This window comes from Rhinocladiella mackenziei (genome assembly GCF_000835555.1).
Source record: "Rhinocladiella mackenziei CBS 650.93 unplaced genomic scaffold supercont1.2, whole genome shotgun sequence".
In the NCBI taxonomy this organism is placed as follows: domain Eukaryota; kingdom Fungi; phylum Ascomycota; class Eurotiomycetes; order Chaetothyriales; family Herpotrichiellaceae; genus Rhinocladiella; species Rhinocladiella mackenziei.
Window position 1 is genome coordinate 3,543,651 of NW_013550603.1, and position 19,977 is coordinate 3,563,627.

General features: G+C 50.9%; 6 protein-coding genes across 6 annotated transcripts; 4 read left to right on the forward strand and 2 right to left on the reverse strand.

The window, feature by feature from the left end:
- Positions 1–71: 71 nt before the first annotated feature.
- Z518_03051 (uncharacterized protein) lies at positions 72–869 on the forward strand (the record flags this gene model as incomplete). Its single annotated transcript, XM_013420077.1, has 1 exon — positions 72–869. The coding sequence occupies one exon, from the start codon at positions 72–74 to the stop codon at positions 867–869; it is 798 nt and encodes a 265-aa protein (XP_013275531.1).
- A 1,736-nt stretch (positions 870–2,605) lies between these two features.
- Z518_03052 (uncharacterized protein) lies at positions 2,606–3,905 on the forward strand (the record flags this gene model as incomplete). Its single annotated transcript, XM_013420078.1, has 3 exons — positions 2,606–2,949; positions 2,994–3,453; positions 3,504–3,905. 3 exons carry the CDS (start codon positions 2,606–2,608, stop codon positions 3,903–3,905), a joined length of 1,206 nt encoding a protein of 401 aa, XP_013275532.1.
- A 4,595-nt stretch (positions 3,906–8,500) lies between these two features.
- Z518_03053 (uncharacterized protein) lies at positions 8,501–8,866 on the forward strand (the record flags this gene model as incomplete). The annotated part of the gene is made up of 1 exon (XM_013420079.1): positions 8,501–8,866. The coding sequence occupies one exon, from the start codon at positions 8,501–8,503 to the stop codon at positions 8,864–8,866; it is 366 nt and encodes a 121-aa protein (XP_013275533.1).
- Positions 8,867–11,786: 2,920 nt separating this feature from the next.
- Positions 11,787–13,007, forward strand: Z518_03054 (uncharacterized protein; the record flags this gene model as incomplete). The annotated part of the gene is made up of 2 exons (XM_013420080.1): positions 11,787–11,857; positions 11,915–13,007. 2 exons carry the CDS (start codon positions 11,787–11,789, stop codon positions 13,005–13,007), a joined length of 1,164 nt encoding a protein of 387 aa, XP_013275534.1.
- A 256-nt stretch (positions 13,008–13,263) lies between these two features.
- On the reverse strand, positions 13,264–13,831 carry Z518_03055 (uncharacterized protein; the record flags this gene model as incomplete). Its single annotated transcript, XM_013420081.1, has 2 exons — positions 13,264–13,424; positions 13,561–13,831. 2 exons carry the CDS (start codon positions 13,829–13,831, stop codon positions 13,264–13,266), a joined length of 432 nt encoding a protein of 143 aa, XP_013275535.1.
- Positions 13,832–14,285: 454 nt separating this feature from the next.
- Z518_03056 (uncharacterized protein) lies at positions 14,286–19,313 on the reverse strand (the record flags this gene model as incomplete). Its single annotated transcript, XM_013420082.1, has 10 exons — positions 14,286–14,468; positions 14,527–14,831; positions 14,885–15,288; positions 15,342–15,452; positions 15,508–16,325; positions 16,382–17,558; positions 17,617–17,928; positions 17,981–18,260; positions 18,310–18,405; positions 18,461–19,313. The coding sequence occupies 10 exons, from the start codon at positions 19,311–19,313 to the stop codon at positions 14,286–14,288; spliced, it is 4,539 nt and encodes a 1,512-aa protein (XP_013275536.1).
- Positions 19,314–19,977: the final 664 nt, after the last annotated feature.

Genomic DNA, 19,977 nt, shown 5'->3' on the forward strand with positions numbered 1-19,977 from the left:
TGCATCCGGCTGCCAGGGTGTGCTTCACTAGAGATCAATCAACGTATATCTGGAGTTCAAAAGCATTGCCAATGGGGACACCTCCAGAACACGCAGCCCTCAACGAAAGACCCTTGTCAACGCTAAAACGACACTCGCGCCCGACTCACACCGACAGCCTTGTCAATGCCATCTCAACACCCACACCCATCACCTCTACCTCACCATCACCTCCCAGTTCCCAACCCCCACCACAGTTGACAGCGTTACAACAACACATCCTCTTCTTCGACCGCGACAACGACGGCATCATCTACCCTCTCGACATCTACCGCTCTTTTCGCTCTTTGGGCTTCAACATCCCCTTCTCCTTCCTTTCGCTGCTGATCCCCTTCTTTTTCTCCTACGCCACAACCCTGCCCCATAGCTGGTTTCCGGATCCTTTCTTCCGCATCTATGTGTCGTCCATCCACAAGGCCAAACACGGCTCCGACACCGGCGTTTTCGATATTGATGGGAATTTCGACGCGGCTCGCTTTGATGAGATTTTCGACCGCTATGACAAGTCAAAGTCAGGAGGGCTGAGTGCGGATGAGTTGTGGGCGATGTGGAGGAGGAATCGGTGTGCAGCGGATCTGGCCGGTTGGACGTTTGCGTGGATGGAGTTGGTTACGACATGGCTTTTGCTGCAAAGGGAGGGAAGGGTGTGGAAGGAAGATTTGAGAAGTTGTTACGATGGGTCGGTGTTTTGGAGGATTAGTGAGTTTAATAAGACCAAAGGGGGATGGAAGCAGGGGTATGGTGTTAAGGAACTCCTGGATGAGCTGTATAGGAGTGGGACATGGAAGAATTGGTGGGTCAAGGAGAAGGAGCTGGGGCCCGGAAAGTAAGGAGTATTGATATATACATTGTTTCTTCAAGGATATATTAGTACGTATTCAAGCCTCTGAACTCCGCAGCCTGATGGCGTTGCACAAGGCGTCCAGATGATTTAAAAGCGACAAGGTCGTGACCTCAAAGTGCCATCTCACGACTGCTTAAAACTACCCCCCGTTGGAGAACACAGAAGCAGACACAAAGCAGCATGCCGTACGATAAAAGCCTCCCGTTGCTTCTCGTATCGATTTGGAGGGTCGTTTCCCGCGATTTCGGCAGCTGCCTTCTCATCAAGCGCAAGCTTTGCCATGTCATCTCGAGATCCCCTCTGCGTCCTGTCTCTTGGTCATCTTTGATATTGCCGGTGCGGTACGATGACGCCGTGCTTTCGATTCAGTGACTATGGAGCCTGAATTAACCATGCTAAACGCGTAAAATAAGGGGATTGTTAGCATGTGAAGACTCCTTGCTGTCATTGTTTCGGCTTTCTTCTCGGCTTTTGCCATATTGATATGGACACATACCCTGTCTGTGTTGTCATCGGCAAGCTCAATCTTCAACATACCTGTACCATCTTTTGTTGAAAATCATCAAAAGAAGATTCAAGAAAGTTATCTTCCTTCCCAGTCATAATCGAATCCAATCGCCGATTCCATCGGGATTCCAGTGCCAACGTAATCAGATTGTAATCGATTGGCCCGATTCCATCGGGATTGGCGATTGCAATCCCCGGATAGCCAAACCTAATAGGGGTAACGCGGAGCATTAGGACCCGGCAGCATCAGTCTTTAACTTCTAATTTCTCTTGTCACCTCTCTCACTATAGCTAAACGCTATCGTAGTATTCGCATTGAGATTGAGCAAATCTTCTATAAGATAGAGGGTTTACGTATACGTAAACAAAAAAATATTAAGAAAAATAAAAAGGCCCCTTCCTATAGTCCATCTCTAACGAACTTATGGTCAACCACGATTTGTGTCAATTTTCAATCAGGCCGCGAATTTCATCAGTCCAGTCACGCAGCGAAGCGCTGACTGACTGTTGCTGAAGATGGTCGCAACCTTTTTGGGGGAATATCGTGACCTAGCCACAGTGCGTCCACTAGCTGGCATGCTTCTCGAATAGCCACCAATTCACCGTAATGTACACTTAACGTCGCGGACGATCCTTCCACCCACTCCTGGATGCGCCATGGACTGGATCCGATGGAGTTAGCCAATTAGAGCACGTGATTAGGCGTCGGATTATAGATTTTCCGGGATACGGTGCACTCTACCCACTCCTGGATGGCCGTGGGTTGGATCCGATGGGGCCAGCCAACTAGGGCCGCGGACAGGATATTCCACGGGGGGTAAAAGCTACGCTTCTGTATTTTGGGGGCTCGCCTCACAGCGTTGGAAGATTGCCAAGGGCATCGCATCACGTGATTGAGCGATCATGTGATTTAGCATTTTTCTGGCCAATCAGAGACGACTGCAGTCACGTGAGCAAAATTGATCGCTAGGTCGCGGGCGGGGGGGTCGGAGTGTAGAAAAAGCTTTCGCTAAACGCTACGCTTTAATCACATGCTCAAATAGTTGACATATTTCCCCGCCGCCCAACTGACCCACGGTCGATGATAATATTTCTCTAAGTCGCTGCGCAACGAAGTAAATAACCCCCCCCCGGCAAGACTGCTGCCTGGTTAAAAATTTTCCATGCTGTATCTTAAATACTCTTCCTCTAACGTCACTATTCCAACTTGCGGCGATGAGTTCAATGAGCAGCACAATCCTGCCAGCCAGGGCCACTAAATTGTCCTCAACTCCTTTTCTTCCACGATCTCTTTTGACCTCCCCTCCTTCCGAGCACAGTTTGAGGAAGCAAGACTCGGGCACGCCGGACTTGAGCACGCGGAAATCGAGAAAGCAGAAACAGGGAAAGCGGAAGGGGAAGCATCATGGGCTGAAGACGATCTTCAAACAAGTCGAGAAGCGCAAAATTGGCCGTGGATTCTTCGCTGTCCCGTGGCTGCGCTTCAAGCTGTCCCCATCAGAGTTCGAGCACTTTGAACAACACTACCAGGAAGACGGATTCGTCCAGCACAAGCTTCGGTATGATGCGGCACTTGAACTATAGGATTTGCTAACCTTTCCAGGTACGATTACTTTCCGTCGGCCCACCTCTTCGTGCTCCGGATGGCATGCTCAGTACATGAATACCTCGCATCAAGTGTCGTTGTAGATATCTTACAACAACTGCGCGTGATTGCACGTCGAGCAGATTCCACAGGCGAATTTGTCAAGAAGATTGGCTCGGCTGCCATCACTTTTAACGACCCCACGCTTAGCAAGCATTCCCCGGACGGTTCATTCAGACATATTGAAGCAAGGTACCCGGGAGTGGTCATTGAAGTGTCTTATTCACAGAAAAGACGGGATTTGCCACGCCTTGCTGATGACTACATCCTCGGATCAGATGCTGAGATCCGCGCCGTTGTGGGGTTAGACCTCGACTACAGAGGTAAGAGGGCCACTGTGTCCATATGGCGACCGCGAATTCAAGTCAATGCCGCTGGGGAGAAAGAATTGGTTGCGCACAAAAGTTTAGCAGATCAGGTATTTCATGACCAGTTAGATCTGCTTCAGTACGGACTGACATCTCTCAGGAATTCCGCAGCGAGGATGGTAACCAAATCGGCGACCCACAAGTTGGCCTGCGCCTCCGCCTTGAAGACTTTGCATTGAAGGCCTACGCCGACGGAGACGCATCCCTAGATGATGAGGTATTCATCCCTGCACATGACCTCTTCACGTACCTCAATGACGCAGAGGAGTTCGACCGATCATGCAGAGCAAGCTCAAAGTACAAAGCTATCGAGCCTGGAACTCGAAAGCGAGCTCGAGAAAGCACACCCCCTGAGGAGCTGGTTCATGACGATGAGGCGCGTTTCGCAGAGGAGGAGAAGAGAGCCGAGGAACGGGAGAGCCATGGCGAATCGTCCTACCACGGTGACAGCAGGCCCCAGCCACGGCGCAAGCAGCCCAAAAGACAGAGCCATCGATCATAGGGCTAAGGAGCGGTGTCAGGAAAAGCGCGTCGCTGGGGGAAGCTGTATAAGACTGATAAGCAGTGATTACAGACTGATCCTTACGACTCTCCCAACCACGACAGCTCACGATCATTCGGTTAGAGCAGCCGTGCTGGATCACGTACTCGGGCAGGTTGTCGGGTTTTATCGCAAAGGGCGAGCGGAGCAAGAACTGTTTCTTATTGTCTCTACCACGTTGAAAGAAGGACCGATCATCATGAATGATCAATGCTGAATCAAATCCAGTGAATATGTGAGCAGAAGGGTGAGCGACTCCAACGTTCTGCCTACTAGGTAACCGTAGCCACTCTATAGGCCCCCAACGGAGGCTGAGGCACACTCCCGCAGAGACTCACATTAACTACTGTGTTGTGGCATCCTCTTAGACATGTTTAAAACCCCAAAATATTGCTGACGATTGAAGAAAAAGGTCACCATACTATCCATTAGGGTAGCCCCAAGAGACGCTTGCCAGTGAAGTTCGTAGACCAGACGGCCTCCAAGTTTTGAGGATTCAAGATGTGGAACGCTCGTGGCCCAAAGAGTAAACGCTGCGAGAGCATATTGCGAGGTTCATAATCTTTTGCAATTGAGCACAAAAATGCGAGGAGACGACCCCCAGTGTTGGAGCTCTGAAGCCGCTGTATTCGATCGATACCGACCGGAAGTTTGGCAGCTCTGGAGGGAGCCAACGGTGGATTCGATAGCCAAAAGCGGAATCTTCCTGTCAATTACTCAGCAACAGACGTATGCAAAACATCGCAGACTTGCGTCTCACTCTGTATTCAGTGAATCTCCAGAAGTTGGAGCGAGCAAAGTGAGAAATGAAGCAAATGAGGAGGAATGCGATCGTCAATCGTGGCAGGTTCCATCCAGCAATGTTGCCAATGGTCGCAGCGACGGGATCCTCCGGCTGACCATATCTATGCGTGAGAATTGAGAAGAAAGACATTCGCAGCTCCCAAAACATGTCCCTTCGAGAGAGTCTTATTCACTGTCCTCAATCGCCGACCTAGACGGCCTTGTACAGCCGCCGCCGGCCAGCGTCAGCCTCAAGTAATTTTGGTCTCAGATTTCCATAATGTAATGGATTACTCTCAATTTGGATTTCCCATTTTCTATTCTGTGGTATACAACAAGGTGAGATGGACTGCTTTGCACAATGGTTCGTAGGGCATCAATTCACAACTTTGTCCAAGAGGAAAGGCACCAGCGACATGAGACCCAGAGGCATCCCGGGCAAGGGCAAGGGCAAGGAGACAAAACACAATCCATCAACTCCTTCTTACCCTGTCTGGCGCGTCGAATACGTCGGAGAACCAAACCATGAAGCTATCTTCGGTGTCCTGTACCACGTTGTCGGCGACATTCTGCAAGGGATGACCTACGAGACGAAGCCAACTCATGCGCCAGAACAATCGGCCACTTATGCGGGCAGAAAACACGATTTGGGGAGTTTTCAAGACTGCCAACTACAACAGGATAACGTAGTGCTTTCGTGCGTGGTGTTGCGATACCTATAGGTGTACGCTCAAGCTCGCCGGAAGATCGGCGTCATCAGTTTAGCCGCACGCCACTTGAATTCTTAACTGCGTCGTGGGGGACGGACACGAGTCCGCAGTATGTCTTCCATCGAGGTGACTTTGGAACTCAAAACGCAATGCCGAGGATGGCGACCGTTATCACAAGCAGAATCGGATCAAAAATCAGAGCGTCCACTTCGGTAAGGATATAGGTTTTCCTAATAAGGAGTTAGGAAGGCACGCAGCGTATCCATGAAACAGCCACTCATGGGTTCGGTCTTTTCTTCCATCCTTTGGTATACTTCAGGGGGATCTTCCGGGCGGTTGTTGGGGTATTGGTCTCTGATCGAGATTCTGTACGACCATGCTGGATCCGCGAAAGCCCTCTTCCCTTCAACTTCTGGGACCTTCCAATGGTTGTAGACGACACGAAGTAGTTCCTTGGACGGATGATGGCGAGGCCAGAAAAGGGAAAGACACAGCGTTCTCAGGCAACTGGCTTGAATGCAGCCTAGGTGAGCCTGAGCGAATGTAGGAAAAGAGATGGCAGGTGGAACTCGGTGCCGCAGTCATTTGGTGAAGGTAAACGAACATTCTGTGTCTCGGTCGCAGTATCAGGAAATTCGGGGGGACCATCTCTGTGCCTTTCAGGCTAAAGGCACCCGTTTTTGGAAGGAGTGGGCGTTTCCCTTACTGATTGCAATTTTTGGACCCCTTGATGCAGTGTGGAGCGCGGAAAAAAAAAAAAGGCTAGCGGTCTGGGCATCGACGGAAAGACGCCTTCAAAAGCGGCGGCAACGACCGCCACATCTGGCGGGAAATTTCCCGGCAACTTGCGTTGAACGGTTGCAGGGACCCTCCACCAGACGCTGAATATCCTTCTCCAAGCCTCCACAGGCTCCTGTCTCCAGCAGGGATACTGCCCCGCACACTTCAAAGAAACCATTACGGTCGTTCTTCAAAAGTCAGGAAAGGATGACTATACACAGCCTAAGTCATATCGGCCGATAGCCCTCCTCAACACACCAGGAAAGGCATTAGATTGTCTCGGCACCCACGACCCTCTGCTTGGTGTGCCAAGGCACTAATCGCCCCTACGGGGCGACCTTCGCAGAAGGGCCTGGGTCAAAATCGGGACCGATTTGTATGTGGTCAACATTACCGCAATACAATTAATCAAATGACCTATATAAAATTTCGGTAATTAAGTGAAATGACCCATTACAATCCATTAACATTCCATACGAGTCATCTCGACGTCAAGGCTCGTCCGTTCACGCTCGGCTACGAACCATTTCGAGCGCGATCAGTAAGAGCTCGTCTAGGTGGTCCACAGATTGGATCCGATGAAATACCACGACCCATCGGATCCAATCCATGGACCATATCGACATCGAGGCTCGTTCGTTAAAGCTCGGTTACGAACCATCTCGAGCGCGGCCAGTGAGAGCTCGTCTAGGTGGTCTACAGATTGGATCCGATGAAATACCACGACTCATCGGATCCAATTCGTGGATCATGTCGATATCGAGGATATCGACATCTATCGAGAAGGGTGCCCCCCGCCCCCACCGGGGCCACAGATTGGATCCGATTGGGGGTTTCCCGGAAAAATGTTTAATTCGATGGGTTGTGGCCCAGAAAATGTTTAATCCATTAAGGGTAGGTTGCCCACGGGATTTCATCGGCAGTGTCCCGATCTACTAGATCGCTCGCGATCAAGGATCGCCGCCGTCGACGCGATCGAGATCTAGTAGATAATTACTCGATCGCGCTCTCGGCATTCCCAATTGGGTATTCCGTCCTTTCCCCCCATGGTGTGTGTGATCTCGCTGCCCTATGGGCTCAGCCCGCACAGGGTGTATGAATATCGTATCATATCGTGATCTCGCTGTCGCCTCTAATCGGGATCAGTAGCTTCTTCTTGCGGTATGCCCTTCCACCTCCGCCTCTTTGCTGAGTAATCCACAGCGCTAGGCATGGTGGGTCGGCAGCGCAAGATTGATATAATCACTCCCCCACTGCCAAATTGGGGACTGGGCAACACCCCTCCTCTTATTTGGTGCATGATCAACCCGCATCCATTCGACGCCCTTCCAGGTAAGTGTCTCTGGGCCGCGATTAAGTGAGGGAGGCGACACCAAGCTAATGGAAGATGGGGAGGGGTTGGCTGACACAGTGGGAGGGAAGAGATGATTGACTAGTAGCCATTTTGCAAGTTACAACTGTCCGCGACGACGATGAAGATATTCACACACTCACCGCCACTGATCGGCGACGGATATGACATCCGGATCTACTAGATCCATCGACGACGCGATCGAGAACTACTAGATCGGAACACTGTTCATCGGATCCAATCCATGGACATCTATCGAGTCGGGTTCCCCCGGGCCACATGGTCCACGGGTTGGATCCGATGACGACGCGGCAAGGGGGAGGGCAGCGACTATTCTGTACCTATCACGAAGACGAGAGGGGGCAATCGCCTTTGTCGACGACTTTAATGCGTGGGTCACAGGGCCCAATGCACGGGCGAACATGGAGAGACTCCAAGCGGAAGTGATCCCGCATGTGGAAGAATGGGAGGCCACTAGCGGCGCGACATTCGCATCAGAGAAGACAGCGCTGATCCACTTCACGACGGCGATTAGGAGATGTTGGCAGTCCACATTGGGCCTAGCCTAGTCACGTGCACCGCAGCCTTCGTGGCCCCTTTTTGTAGATAGATTTATTCAATCAATCCTCTCTCGGCCCAACAGGAGAGACAGCGCCATTACGTATAAAGGGGGTGCTAGTCGACGAGGTGCCACATGTTAAAATCCTCGGGGTGATCATGGATCAGGGACTAAGATATCACGTTCATGCAGCACGAGTGGCTAAACGAGGTATGCAGGCAGTGATGGCATTAAAACGTGTCGAACTTTCTGTACAACTTGAGATGAAGGAGCGCTCTGTTCCCTATCTACCTATCGAGGTGTTGAGGCTCCTTTTATAGACACACGAATGCTACACTGTTGCACAGAGCAACCATCTGTAACGTCGTTGCCCATGGAGACCTCTCGTCATCCAACAAAACGGCTTCGCGGATTACGGCCTAGCACGGCACGACAACTCTACACGGCGACGGTAACTCCAGTAGTGGACTATGCATCACCGGTGTGGTCCATCAACGCATCGACCAAAACGGTGCGGGCGGCGGAACAAATTCAGCGCATAGCAGCAATCTCCATCATTGCCGGCTTTCGAACCATTGCGTTCCCAATCGCAGAAGCCGAGGCATCGCTGAAATCAGTGGTAGATCGATGGACGGACCAACTACGGCGGTTCTGGGTGGACCTACATACCCTCCCGTCGTCACATCCATTCTGGAAGATCAAAGTCAGCCGCGCTTCGTATCGCCACTACGACGAATAGCGGAGGCTTGGAGTGTATCGAACCATTCTATATAGCGCCCTGGCTGCCACGAGCTCGTGTTTATATTCACGAACGAGAAAAAGCGGAGGAGTTGGCGAGTCGAACGAGCCTAGAGCATGCTATATTCACGGACGCGTCGTGTCGACAAGGAAGTTGGCATCGGAGTGGCGCACTTATCGTCGACAGCTCCCAATATGATCAGCAGAAACATTGGATCGTCCTCGACGTTAAGTGTATATTACGGTGAATTGGTGGCTATTCGAGAAGCATGCCAGCTAGTGGACGCACTGTGGCTCACGATGGACAGTGGAGCGTGGACATTACATTCAAACGGCAACCACAAGATGGTGCGATGTGTCCTATCTCCTTGGGGGCTGGTTTAACGAAAGGCTAGACGGCCCAAGGGACAAGTGGAAGGCGAATATGAAAACTTACTCGCTCACCTACTTCCGAGCAAATATACGTCACAGCGGCTGGGGTGAAGCTAACTACATCGAACGACTCCGCTTCTCAACTCTACCTGACGGAGTTCACAAATATTATCCCTGTTCATTCATACCCTCCGAACTTTCGCCAGGTCTGGAGGCACCAAGACTACCTGGGGAACTCTACCCACGTCTGGGTTGGGAAGGACTCGAAAGGGGATTCACGGCTTTAAATGCAAGAGTCGTCGGCGTGGGTGCTGATCGTCAAACGCCTCAGGAATGATAGTTACGGCCCCCAATCGATATACGGTCCTGCCTAAAGTAACCAAGATTGGCGTTTTGCGTCAAAGGCCGCTATCAACGAAAAGAGGATTGACGGAGCTGATCCGGGCGAATTCTCAGCCTGACCGGTCCCCACTAGAATGTCGCAGAGAAATTGCCCTGCTCGACTCTGTTCTCGCTTACCGAACGAATTATTGGGGACACAGCCATGTCACACCACCAAGTGCTTTTGGGGGGACGTGAGAAGAACAATTCTCGCGTAACGCCCAGTTTGAGCGCAGCTGAAAGAAGGACCGACCTTTTCTAGCCCCCACAGATACGATGCTGGGCGATTTGTACTGTCCAACCTCTTCCTTCTGCAAGCCACGTTGTGAGATAATTTTGCTATTGGATTGTATCGGAGGTCACTTCACGCAACCCCCGGTATAGCGTAGTAGAAGCATCAGCTACACGAAACTATCCTTTGGGGTTGAATGTGTACTGTGGTATCCAGGGTAATTTTCGTTAGTATAGAACTAAACTACGTGATTATACACGTGAACCCCTGGAACTCAAAGGGGAGTAAGTCCTAAAGCAGCCCAGAAATTAGGGTCCCTTGGACTGGCTAGTCGAGCCGCCCTGGCATGTGATAGGCACCTTCTGGCTGAGCGACCCTATTAACACACCCAAGACGCTACTCTGTTTACCTGCCAAAACCTTCAGGTGTACTAACGAAAATTACCCTTGGATACCCCAGTAGATCATGCGCGGGAGATGACCATCGGGGGAGCCTCTCGGGAGGGAGACTCTTGGCAGAAAGTTTCGGACAAACAGAGAGTTGTCTAAGCATCAATTTAGCCTAGTTGTGCGAGCGCTGTCCGTAGGATGGAAATGTACTTGGAAAACCCTAGTAAAGCCACACAATCGAGGTACCAAAACATCAAAATTGGGGCGCTCACATACCTTGGTCATTTGCGGGCTCTTTACCTCGTTGTCGCTCGATTCGCACTTTGCATAGACTTTCCTGGTGTCGTAGTGCCTATTTTGACTTTGAACCCCTTTTGTTGCTGCCGCCCTCATGGCCACTTCCTTCGTTGACGACGTCTGGCAAGCCCCACTTGGGTGCGCTGAGCACCTCTAGACAACGCTCGCACGTCAAGGACCAATTGGGTGCGCAGATAGTTCTAGACCTACTCTCTGTTGTCCGGAACTCTCTGCCAAGAGTGTCTCTCCCATCGGGCGCTTGCCGATCCTCAACCCGGGTCGTTCCCAACGACCCTCCAGCGACCATCCTCCCCCTTCTTCCACATAAAGTTCACGTGGATCTTTACGATAAATATCAGGGAACCATCTCTCATTTGTTGTGGAGCCACAGAAAGGATCGCAGAGCTACAGGTTGCACCCTGTGGATGGAAGAATTGAAACCATGTATTGAGGCTGAACTAGCCGAAGAAAACACTGGGGCAAGGCTTCCACGGACAATCGGGGCAGAAACAAGCAGTCTGGAGGTCTCTACTAAGGTCGGTCTAGTGCTCAATGCTCTTTTCACAAGCCTCAGGGATCTCGATGCCTCGGAGTAGGAAGGGCATCGAGCAATTCCTTTTTCCGGCACCAACACAAGACATCACGCCATCACCGTAGGGTCTCATTAGTACACGATTCGCCAAGGCAGGCACTGCGGGGCATTCCCTGGACTGGTAGCTCCTTGCAAGAAACGACATTTATCAGCCTTGGGATCGGAAGCTTGGAGGGACTCCCCCTATACCTCGTATGAGAACCGTCGCGGACCTCTCAGTCTCTTCCTCCAGGGATGGCTGTGCCCAAGCTGCTTACCCTGATCGTAGGGTTTCTCATGACGCTCTGCCCGCGTATTCTGGGACAAGTTCCTGACTGGCAGACCATTCTTCGAGGCGAGATCGATATATACAATTCCACGTCACTCGATGAATTTGTATTTGCGGCAAGACGTAAGCATTCTCGCCAGATCGGATCTTGTTCTCCTAACCTTACGACCAATAATCTGGCCGGAAGACTACAAGATCCTTTTCGAGGGATGTCGCTTAGGCCACGTCAATCATGTGTTGGAAATCAAGACAACTATTGCTTCGGCAACAATGATCAGTATTGCCCCGACTGTGGAATCTGCTGTACCCAGTCTGCTGGACCCTGGTGCTGCATTACCGACGGAGGATCAGTGACGAAAACTTGCTGTCCAGCAGATACTGGACTTCCAAATGGACAGGAAGGCTGCTGCGATACATGGCAAACTTGCGAAGATGACACTGGTTGTACCGACCCTTCGTGAGTATTGAATATGTTGAGATCCCTGGTGTGTAACGAAAAACGTCTAATTGTGTCCAAGCACTACAATAACGATTACTGTTACGAGCTGGGCTACGGTCTATACGACCTCAACCGCCTTTAGTACCATATACACAACTTCGGTCTATGCCACATCGGTCTATTCGACTGTCTATGCTACTGCTTCAAATGTTCGGACCGCAACCGATATCGTTTATGTTACTGTTCCCGCGAATAGCAGGCACCGCCGTACAATCGAGCAAGCAGAAGAAACCAATGAAGCACAGCCCATGAGCAATATGATGAGCAGTATGAGGCATTCACTCCTCGGGCTCGACTCAACCCCTACCGCCGGTATTCAAGCTCCAGTGATGACGCTCCTGTCCTACCCAGAATTCGATCTCGTGGCCCGGGACTTGGAGGCCCTAGGTGTGATCGTCAAGCGTCAAAGCACTATTACATACACCACTACGACCTACACTTCTGCAACGACGACGGTGCAAGCAGTCAGCACCTCTACGCTGGTTCAAACTGTCCATATTACGTCGACTGCAAATGTCGTCCTCACGAGCACCACATATCTAGATGCACAGGAGACGATCAAGGTGACGTCTACCGTTACGGCCAGCGCAGCTGCTAGAACTACTGGTGAATCCAGCGGAACCTCCAACCCTTCCATAACGAACGATGCCAACGAGGAGACTCCCACCTCATCAGGACCGTCTTCATCTACCAGCATTGGTGGCGGTAGCGGCGGAGGGCTGTCTACAGGGGCAGAGGTCGGCATTGGGGTCGGGACAGCTGGCGGGTCATCGATCATCTGCATCATCCTCATTTTATTCTGGCGACGTCACCGTCGCACCCAGAAAGACGCTCAAGATCCCTCCCCCGGAACAGTCATTGCCAACAATCCACAGGCAAGTAGCTCGAGCACTGGCTATGGGGTCCATTCATCGCCTTATTCGTACGAGCCCATCAACAGACCAAGTGAACCAGCCGAAGCCCCAGCGCACGAAGAACCGACAGTGCAGTACCAGCCACCACAACGCCCGCCGCTGCAGTTCCAGTATGCTCCGTACGAGTTGTATGACGAGCTTCCGCAAGAGTTGTATCATTCACGGTATGAACAGGGATTGCAGGCGTCGAAGGCTTGATGTTACGACCTGGCCTGCGACCTTTTTGGGGACACGCAGGACGGAGGCCGGAGGGGAATGTCTACCGTAGTCCTATACAGAGGCATGCAAACCCGGTTTCCACCCAAAATGCATTGTCCTGTTCACTATTGAATGAAAGACTGGCCCTACCAAGTGGCTGATGTCTTGCTGAGAAAAGGATCATACGAAATGAGCTGACGAAAGATGGGCACACCCGAACAGAGACAAAAGGAAGAGATTCACACTTCTGCCACTTTCAGAGCAAGTCGCGCAATTCTGATTCAGTCTTCACACAGCCACTGAGGCCCAACTCCAAGTCCTGCCGTAATTCCTGCAACTGCTTTCTCTTAGCTGACCGCTCGAGGGTCTCGCCCGCAATACTGGTCAGTTTCTCATCGGAAAGACCAGCCGCCTTTTCTGCCGAATAGATCGACTATAACGGGTGAGTTACGTGGCGCTCGACAACTTGTTTGCAGACGTTGTCGACAAAGGTTTTCATCGCCACCTGAGACGGTCGGAGCGGTGTCGGTGGTGTCACAGTTTCAAGTCATACCTTGTTCTGGAGTCCTGACAGAGCCTCTGAGTAGGCTTGCTCGATCAATCTTCTCTCGGATGTTGCTGATGTGCAATTTGCCGTGCCAATCCTGATCTCTGGCCTCGATCACGGCGCGCTTGACGGAATCGTGGGTACTCCGTTTTCCTCGATGCTGGCTGCTGCCTGGCCCTTTGGATGTTGTCGGCAAAAGAATGATACCTTCCACACCCAGAAATGTCGTGATAGTGCGTTTCGAACGTCGTAAATCTGCCGCCGTCCTCCCATCCATCGGGGAATAGCCTTGAAGGTAGGTTTGTCAACGGAGGCCTGATGGTATGAATAGCAGGGGTAACTCTGCTCTTTTTTTGGGCGCCGAGCCGATTTACCCTTTGGCGATGAAGAAAGAAAAAAGGAGAATGATTCTCAGCCCGAGCTTTTAGAACGTTAACTTGGCTTTTGTCCTTCCCGAATAGCATGTGGCCAATGATAAAAATGAATATTCGAGGCAATGGTACAGGTATCCGATACCGGTTCTTGCCTCAAATCCCCCAAGGAAGTACAAGGGCCAACGAGATGTTGCGCCTGGCAAGTATGTTGGAAATGGTCCATTCTCCCATCTCCGATCTTCCATCTCCCATTTTCATCAGTGCTATCCAAACATTACAAGTTCCGCCGTTCGTCATCCTATAAAATGGCTCATGGTCTGAAAGAGAATTGTTTCTCACACTTCAAGATTCCCCTTGTTAGAAAACTCGATGTCGCTCTGCTTCCTTACCCGGAGGTGTGGGTTCGACATGTCGGGCCAACATCCGTCTGAATCCTTGAATGAAAATGACGTCGGCAATACGAGCCGGAGTCTTGGCCAGGCTGGAGATACTCAAGCGTCGTACACGGAAAAGGTAGTAGAGTCCAATGCAGGCGAAGACCTTTGCATTCCAAATCAGTAGAGTCCGAGAAAGCCATGGCTAAAGAAGGGATGCTTACGTTGAAAATGATGTACGCGAAACCAATACCAAAGTTGCGCCACCTCTCGTTCGGGTAGATGTTACTTGCCGCCAGAAACTCGTCAGCCGATGTGAGAGGACAGTACTGGCAATTACTAGAGGCGGATGGGTTGTAAAGCTGGCCTGGTGCTCCGGCATTCAAGTAGTTTGCCAGGTATTGTTGGCAGGTCTGGCCCGCGGGTGGATCAAAAATTGCAAGCTCATTGTCGGCGCATCGGATTTGACGTCCACGGAGGCCGGTGGCAGCCCAGCCCGAAACGAGATATGTCATTGGAGAGACCCGGTCTGGCGGCATCAGCTAACTGGAAGTGAGAACAGGATCAGGATCAGCGACATACACATGAAAATCCAAAAGCCAGGGAGGGCCGTCGGGCTTTGAAGGACACCGTTGAAAGTAAGCATCATACTAAACAGGAGGGTTGCAATATTGCCTGCGGTTTCCGCGTCTGGCATCGCGGCGATGACCATTTGTGCAAATGTACTCGTGAACAACATGAATTGTATCACGAAAAGGAGCATCAGGCCCCGAGTTTCGTTGCTCTGGTTTTTGCCGAAGATGGCAAAATACCACGAAATCCACATCAGGACGGCGAGAACCACCTGATATGGAATCTCCACGACAATATTGGCCACGAGGAAGGCGACCCAGGAATACGCCTTGGAAGGACGTTCTCGAACTTCATATAGGGATCGTTGGATGACGAATCGAGGCATGATTTGCTGGACGAAGGTGGAGAAGATACTAGGATGGTGATTGTCAGTCGTGACGGAGCGGGAAGTGTGCTCTTAACTTACGTGACCAGCATGAAGACTCCAAAAATGGTGTTCTGCAGTCCCGCCATGGTCGTGTTTTGTTTGTAGAAGGAAAATCCGATGAACAAAGCCGACATGATGCCCAACAAGAACCTGCCGTTATTGTTAGCCCGCTCTCGCCGTGGATATCGATCGATGATGCCCTGACTTTCCAGTGATGTATGACGGTGTTCTCCAGTACTGCTGAAACACTCGGACGGTGACATAGTAGATCTGAGACGAAAGTGGCACAGCAAATTCCGAGGTGGACTGCGAATCTGCTGCGGGTTCGGATTTCTTCGCCTCGTGGATGCGATCAAGTTCTGCTTGAACCTCCTGAGCTTCGGGGGTCGTTTTCCACACCTCACTCCAATCTCGGTCAGATTTCTTGCCACAAATCTCAAGCATATACTCGGCGGGATTGGCGTCGTTGTCGCAAGGAGGAGCCCCGTTTCGCTCAAAATAATCGAGCATGGTCCTTGAATTCGGGCCGACGTCGCCGAAATAAATGGTTTTGCCGCCTTTCATCAAGAAGAGAAGTCGATCGAATTCTTGAAATAGAATCGCAGATGGTTGATGGATGGTGCACAGTACGGCCTGTCCCGAATCGGCCAGTTTTCGCAGGAAGGCCACGATCGACCAGGAACTCTGTGAATCCAGACCAGAAGTCGGTTCATCCAGGAAAATAAGGAGTGCTGGCTTTGCTGCAAGTTCGACGCCAATCGTAAGGAGTTTACGTTGTTCGACGTTCAAACCTTCTCCGGGATTTCCCACGATGGCTTCGCCGAAGTCTTCCATATTCAACATTTTAATCACATCCTCCACGAAAGCATCTTTCTCTTGAATGGAGACTGATTTGGGCTGTCGGAGATATGCCGAAAATCGAAGTGCTTCGCGGACGGTCGTCGACTCCAGGTGAAGATCTTGTTGTTGCACGTAGCCGGTCTTGCGTTGGAACGAAGGATCTAATGGCTTGCCATTGACCAGCTATCATGAATGTCAGAGGATGGAGACGTCGCCAACCGAGGTCAAATTGAACTTACCATGTCACCGGTCAAAACTCCAATATTGGTTCGTTGCGCTAAAGCGTCCAATAGCGTAGTTTTTCCAGCACCGGACGTTCCCATAAGAGCGGTCAAAGTGCCTGGCTTGACCCATCCTGATATGCCATCGAGTAATCTTCGAGGCTCCCCTTTGATTTTGATGTCCAGCGTGACATTTCGCCAAGTAAATATGTCCCTTTGCGCTGGTAGGACCTTGACTTCCTCAGCATGCTTCTCATCGGCCGGATCGCTCGACGTCACGCTTTTTTCGGCCACATCTATTACTTCTTCGTCTTTACGACCGCTACTTTGGATGTAAGATGGGACATGCCCTCGTCGGAAAACCAGGAACTCCGCAGTCGAAGTCGAGTCCGAGTTGATTTCGGTGGCAATAAAATAGATTGCGAAGAAAAATATCATAAAGGCGAAGAGGAAACCAAGGTTTCGCCAGATATGACTGTAGGAGTAGCCATAAGATGACTTGACCCATGCGTCACCCGAAACATTGACTTCGCCGGCAACGGCACCGGCAACTGCACATTGAAAGTTGTCGCCCTGACCATAGGGGGGAACTAGACTGGCCGGCGCACATGGAAATTCGCGGCCATGAACTTCGTTGACCAACAGTGCCTCAAATGCATAGGCGACAGGGTTGATCCAACTGGTCCATTCGAACCACGGATGCATATAAGATCTTTGAATGGAGAATCCTGTATAAATGACGATCCAGAGAACCATGATACCGGCAATGGCCAGAGCGGCCGAGACAGTCTTGGTGACGGCAGCCGTGCATCTGAAGATTGCGGACATTGTCAACATCGCCATGAAATTGAACAAGAAGAAGATGAAAAACTGCGACGGCTCGGTGCGTAGGCCGGCCAGAAAGTACAGAATAATGTTGAATACGGTGGCGGTGCAGAATTTGATAGGTAAATCGGCCACGATACCAGCAACAGCTTCCGTGAACGGATGATAGAAGGCATACGACTTGTGTTTGGCGACAATCGGACGTTGGGCGTATAAAGTGTTGATCTCCACAATGGACTGGAGGGCACTCAGTAAGACCGCGAAGAAGAGGACTGATCCTTTGGAGAAAAAGCTGCCGGTAGACACCGGGGTCCCATAGAAGACTGAACCGATGATCAGGGCCTGCGCAATTTGACTGAAGATGACCGCACTGCAGAGAAATTTGGTCAGTCCGTCGGAAGACAGATCGAGAGGGGGATTCAACATACATCGTCGATGCTTTGTCGTTCCACAATCTTTGATACGCTCGAACGGTGCATAGGCGCACCTGCATTGGAATGCTGATCACATAGGGAGATTGTGGTCGCGTATGCTCTGCCTGCATCTGTTTGTGGGATTCTCTGAAAGTTTCCAAGGCTTCTCTGCCGTCCGCGTGAATCGCGTCTGCATGGGTAGACTCTTCCATGGACGACTTGTATTGAGGACTTTCCAACCAATATTTCTCAAACTCTTCAGCGGTACGAGGAACTTTATTCTCGAAGCCTTCTCGAGGCTTTCTCTCACGTGGATTGGTGACGGATCTGAACACCCTCGCATATTAGCTATAATTCGAATGAGGAGGGTCTCTCATACGTCAAGAAATCACCCGTTGTTTGTCTGGGTGGACAAAACCATCCCATGTCTTCAAAGTATGCTCTTGCATCTTCGGCGGGCCCGAAGTAGATTTGTTTTCCTTCGTACAGGACAATGGCTTTGTCACACAGGTCGTAAATGGCTTGTGAGGCTTGATAGATCGCAATAAGAGAGGTTAGACCGGCAATGTCGGCCGCAATTCGGATGGAGCGGACAAATTCAAGAGCTGTCTGTGAATCGAGACCACGCGTTGAATTATCCCATGCAGCAATGGGAGCGCCTGTTCGGACATCAGCATCGATGGTGCTAGATTTGGGGCATTCTCCTACCAGCCAGGGACATTTCAGCAAGACTGACCCGCTTGCGCTCTCCGCCACTGACACCGCGAACAAAATCATCGCCGACTTTGGTATTTCGCGTATGTGCTGACGATGGGGTCAGCTAGCATTTCAGCAATGCAAACGGTCTCAGAACACTCACATAGACCGAAAATGGTCATCACCACGGATGCCATGTATTTAGCCCAGTCGGCTCGAGAAATATCAATAATCCTGTGGGAGGACGTGCGGCAAGCTGCAGCGAAATTGAGCGTTTCCCCGACAGTCAAATGAGGGAAATGCTTTTCGTTCTCTTGATTGTAGATGGCCTCGCCCTTGAATTCCTTCAGGAAAACATCTTGAGGTATACCACTGTAGGTGATGCTGGAATCTTTGGAAACTTCCAGGCCCTGGAGCTCGCCACAGATGCTTTTGAGGAATGTAGAGCAGCCACTACCGGGTCTTCCCAGTACGATCAATATTTCTCCACTGTTGACGTGTCCGTTGAAGTTTCGCAGGATCTGTTTCTCAGGAGGATGGCTGAACATGTCACGGATGCGGAATGGGGCCATGAAAAGAGAACCAACGTTCTTTTGCAAGACGAGCGCGGAGCCTTTGCCCGAGACACTCAAATTCTTAAAGGTAAAGCCGCTTCGTCGAGTCTTGACGTCTTGCTCTTCAAGCATTTGGATGAATTTCCGTGTCCAGAGGATGAAATTGAAGGAAGGGCTGTTGGGATCGAATTCAGGAGACTCTATGCCCATACCGGCAACCGTGTCCTGTCTTTTGAGACCGCCCTCGGCGTGGGAAGTTCTGGACTGCACCCCCGACAGAATAGAAGCAATTCTGGCAAGCTCCGGGCGTACCGCAGCATTGTTATCGTCGTCAAATTGGTAATCGAGAGTATCTCTGGTCTTTCTTGTACGAATTGGCTCGAATCGCGGTCCTTCAGAGCTACTTGTTGAGATTTCATGTTCAAGCGCATTGGAGATGTGGTCTTCGTCTTTGGAGGCCATGACGTCGAGAGAAGTGTTATTGTCTCCGCCGATTCGTTGATTGGAAAAGAAGGAAAGTGGACAGGTATCAAATTTGTGCAGCCGTCTGGAATGTCGTCGTTCCTTTGATCTTCGAGCCTCTGAATTGTGGTACGGTACGCCTTCCTCAGAAATGGGACAAGATGGATTAGGTCAAAGTGACGACAGAGTTGGGAACGGACTGGAGGACTCCCTCTTGGGTGTTGATGGGTCGGAAATATACAACGCTCGGACGTCCGGGAGAAGTGTCAAACTCAAACAGGTCTTGCTGAGAAGGGTGACGAAGAAGACCTGGCAAATTGTCGCAAACGAAAAACACCCTACACAAGACTGAAATCCTGGAGAGTGGCTTAGTTCAGGAGAGAACAATAGAGATTGCTGTACACTGGGAGACCGACCTCTCTGGGGGTACTCACTAACTTGCCCTCTAACTGGCATTGAACATCTGCACTAACACATAGCTCCACCGACCCTGGGGGGCCTGAAGGAGTTTAATGATCCTTGTCAGTTACTTAATGGCTTAGTTAATCAGGGCAACTCATGCTCTTGGGGTCGAATATTGATTGGTTGTGCCATCAGTGCGAGAAACCTTGTGTTTCGCGGTCTGATGCGGAAGTGTCTGGGCAAGAGGAACTAGATGGAGAAC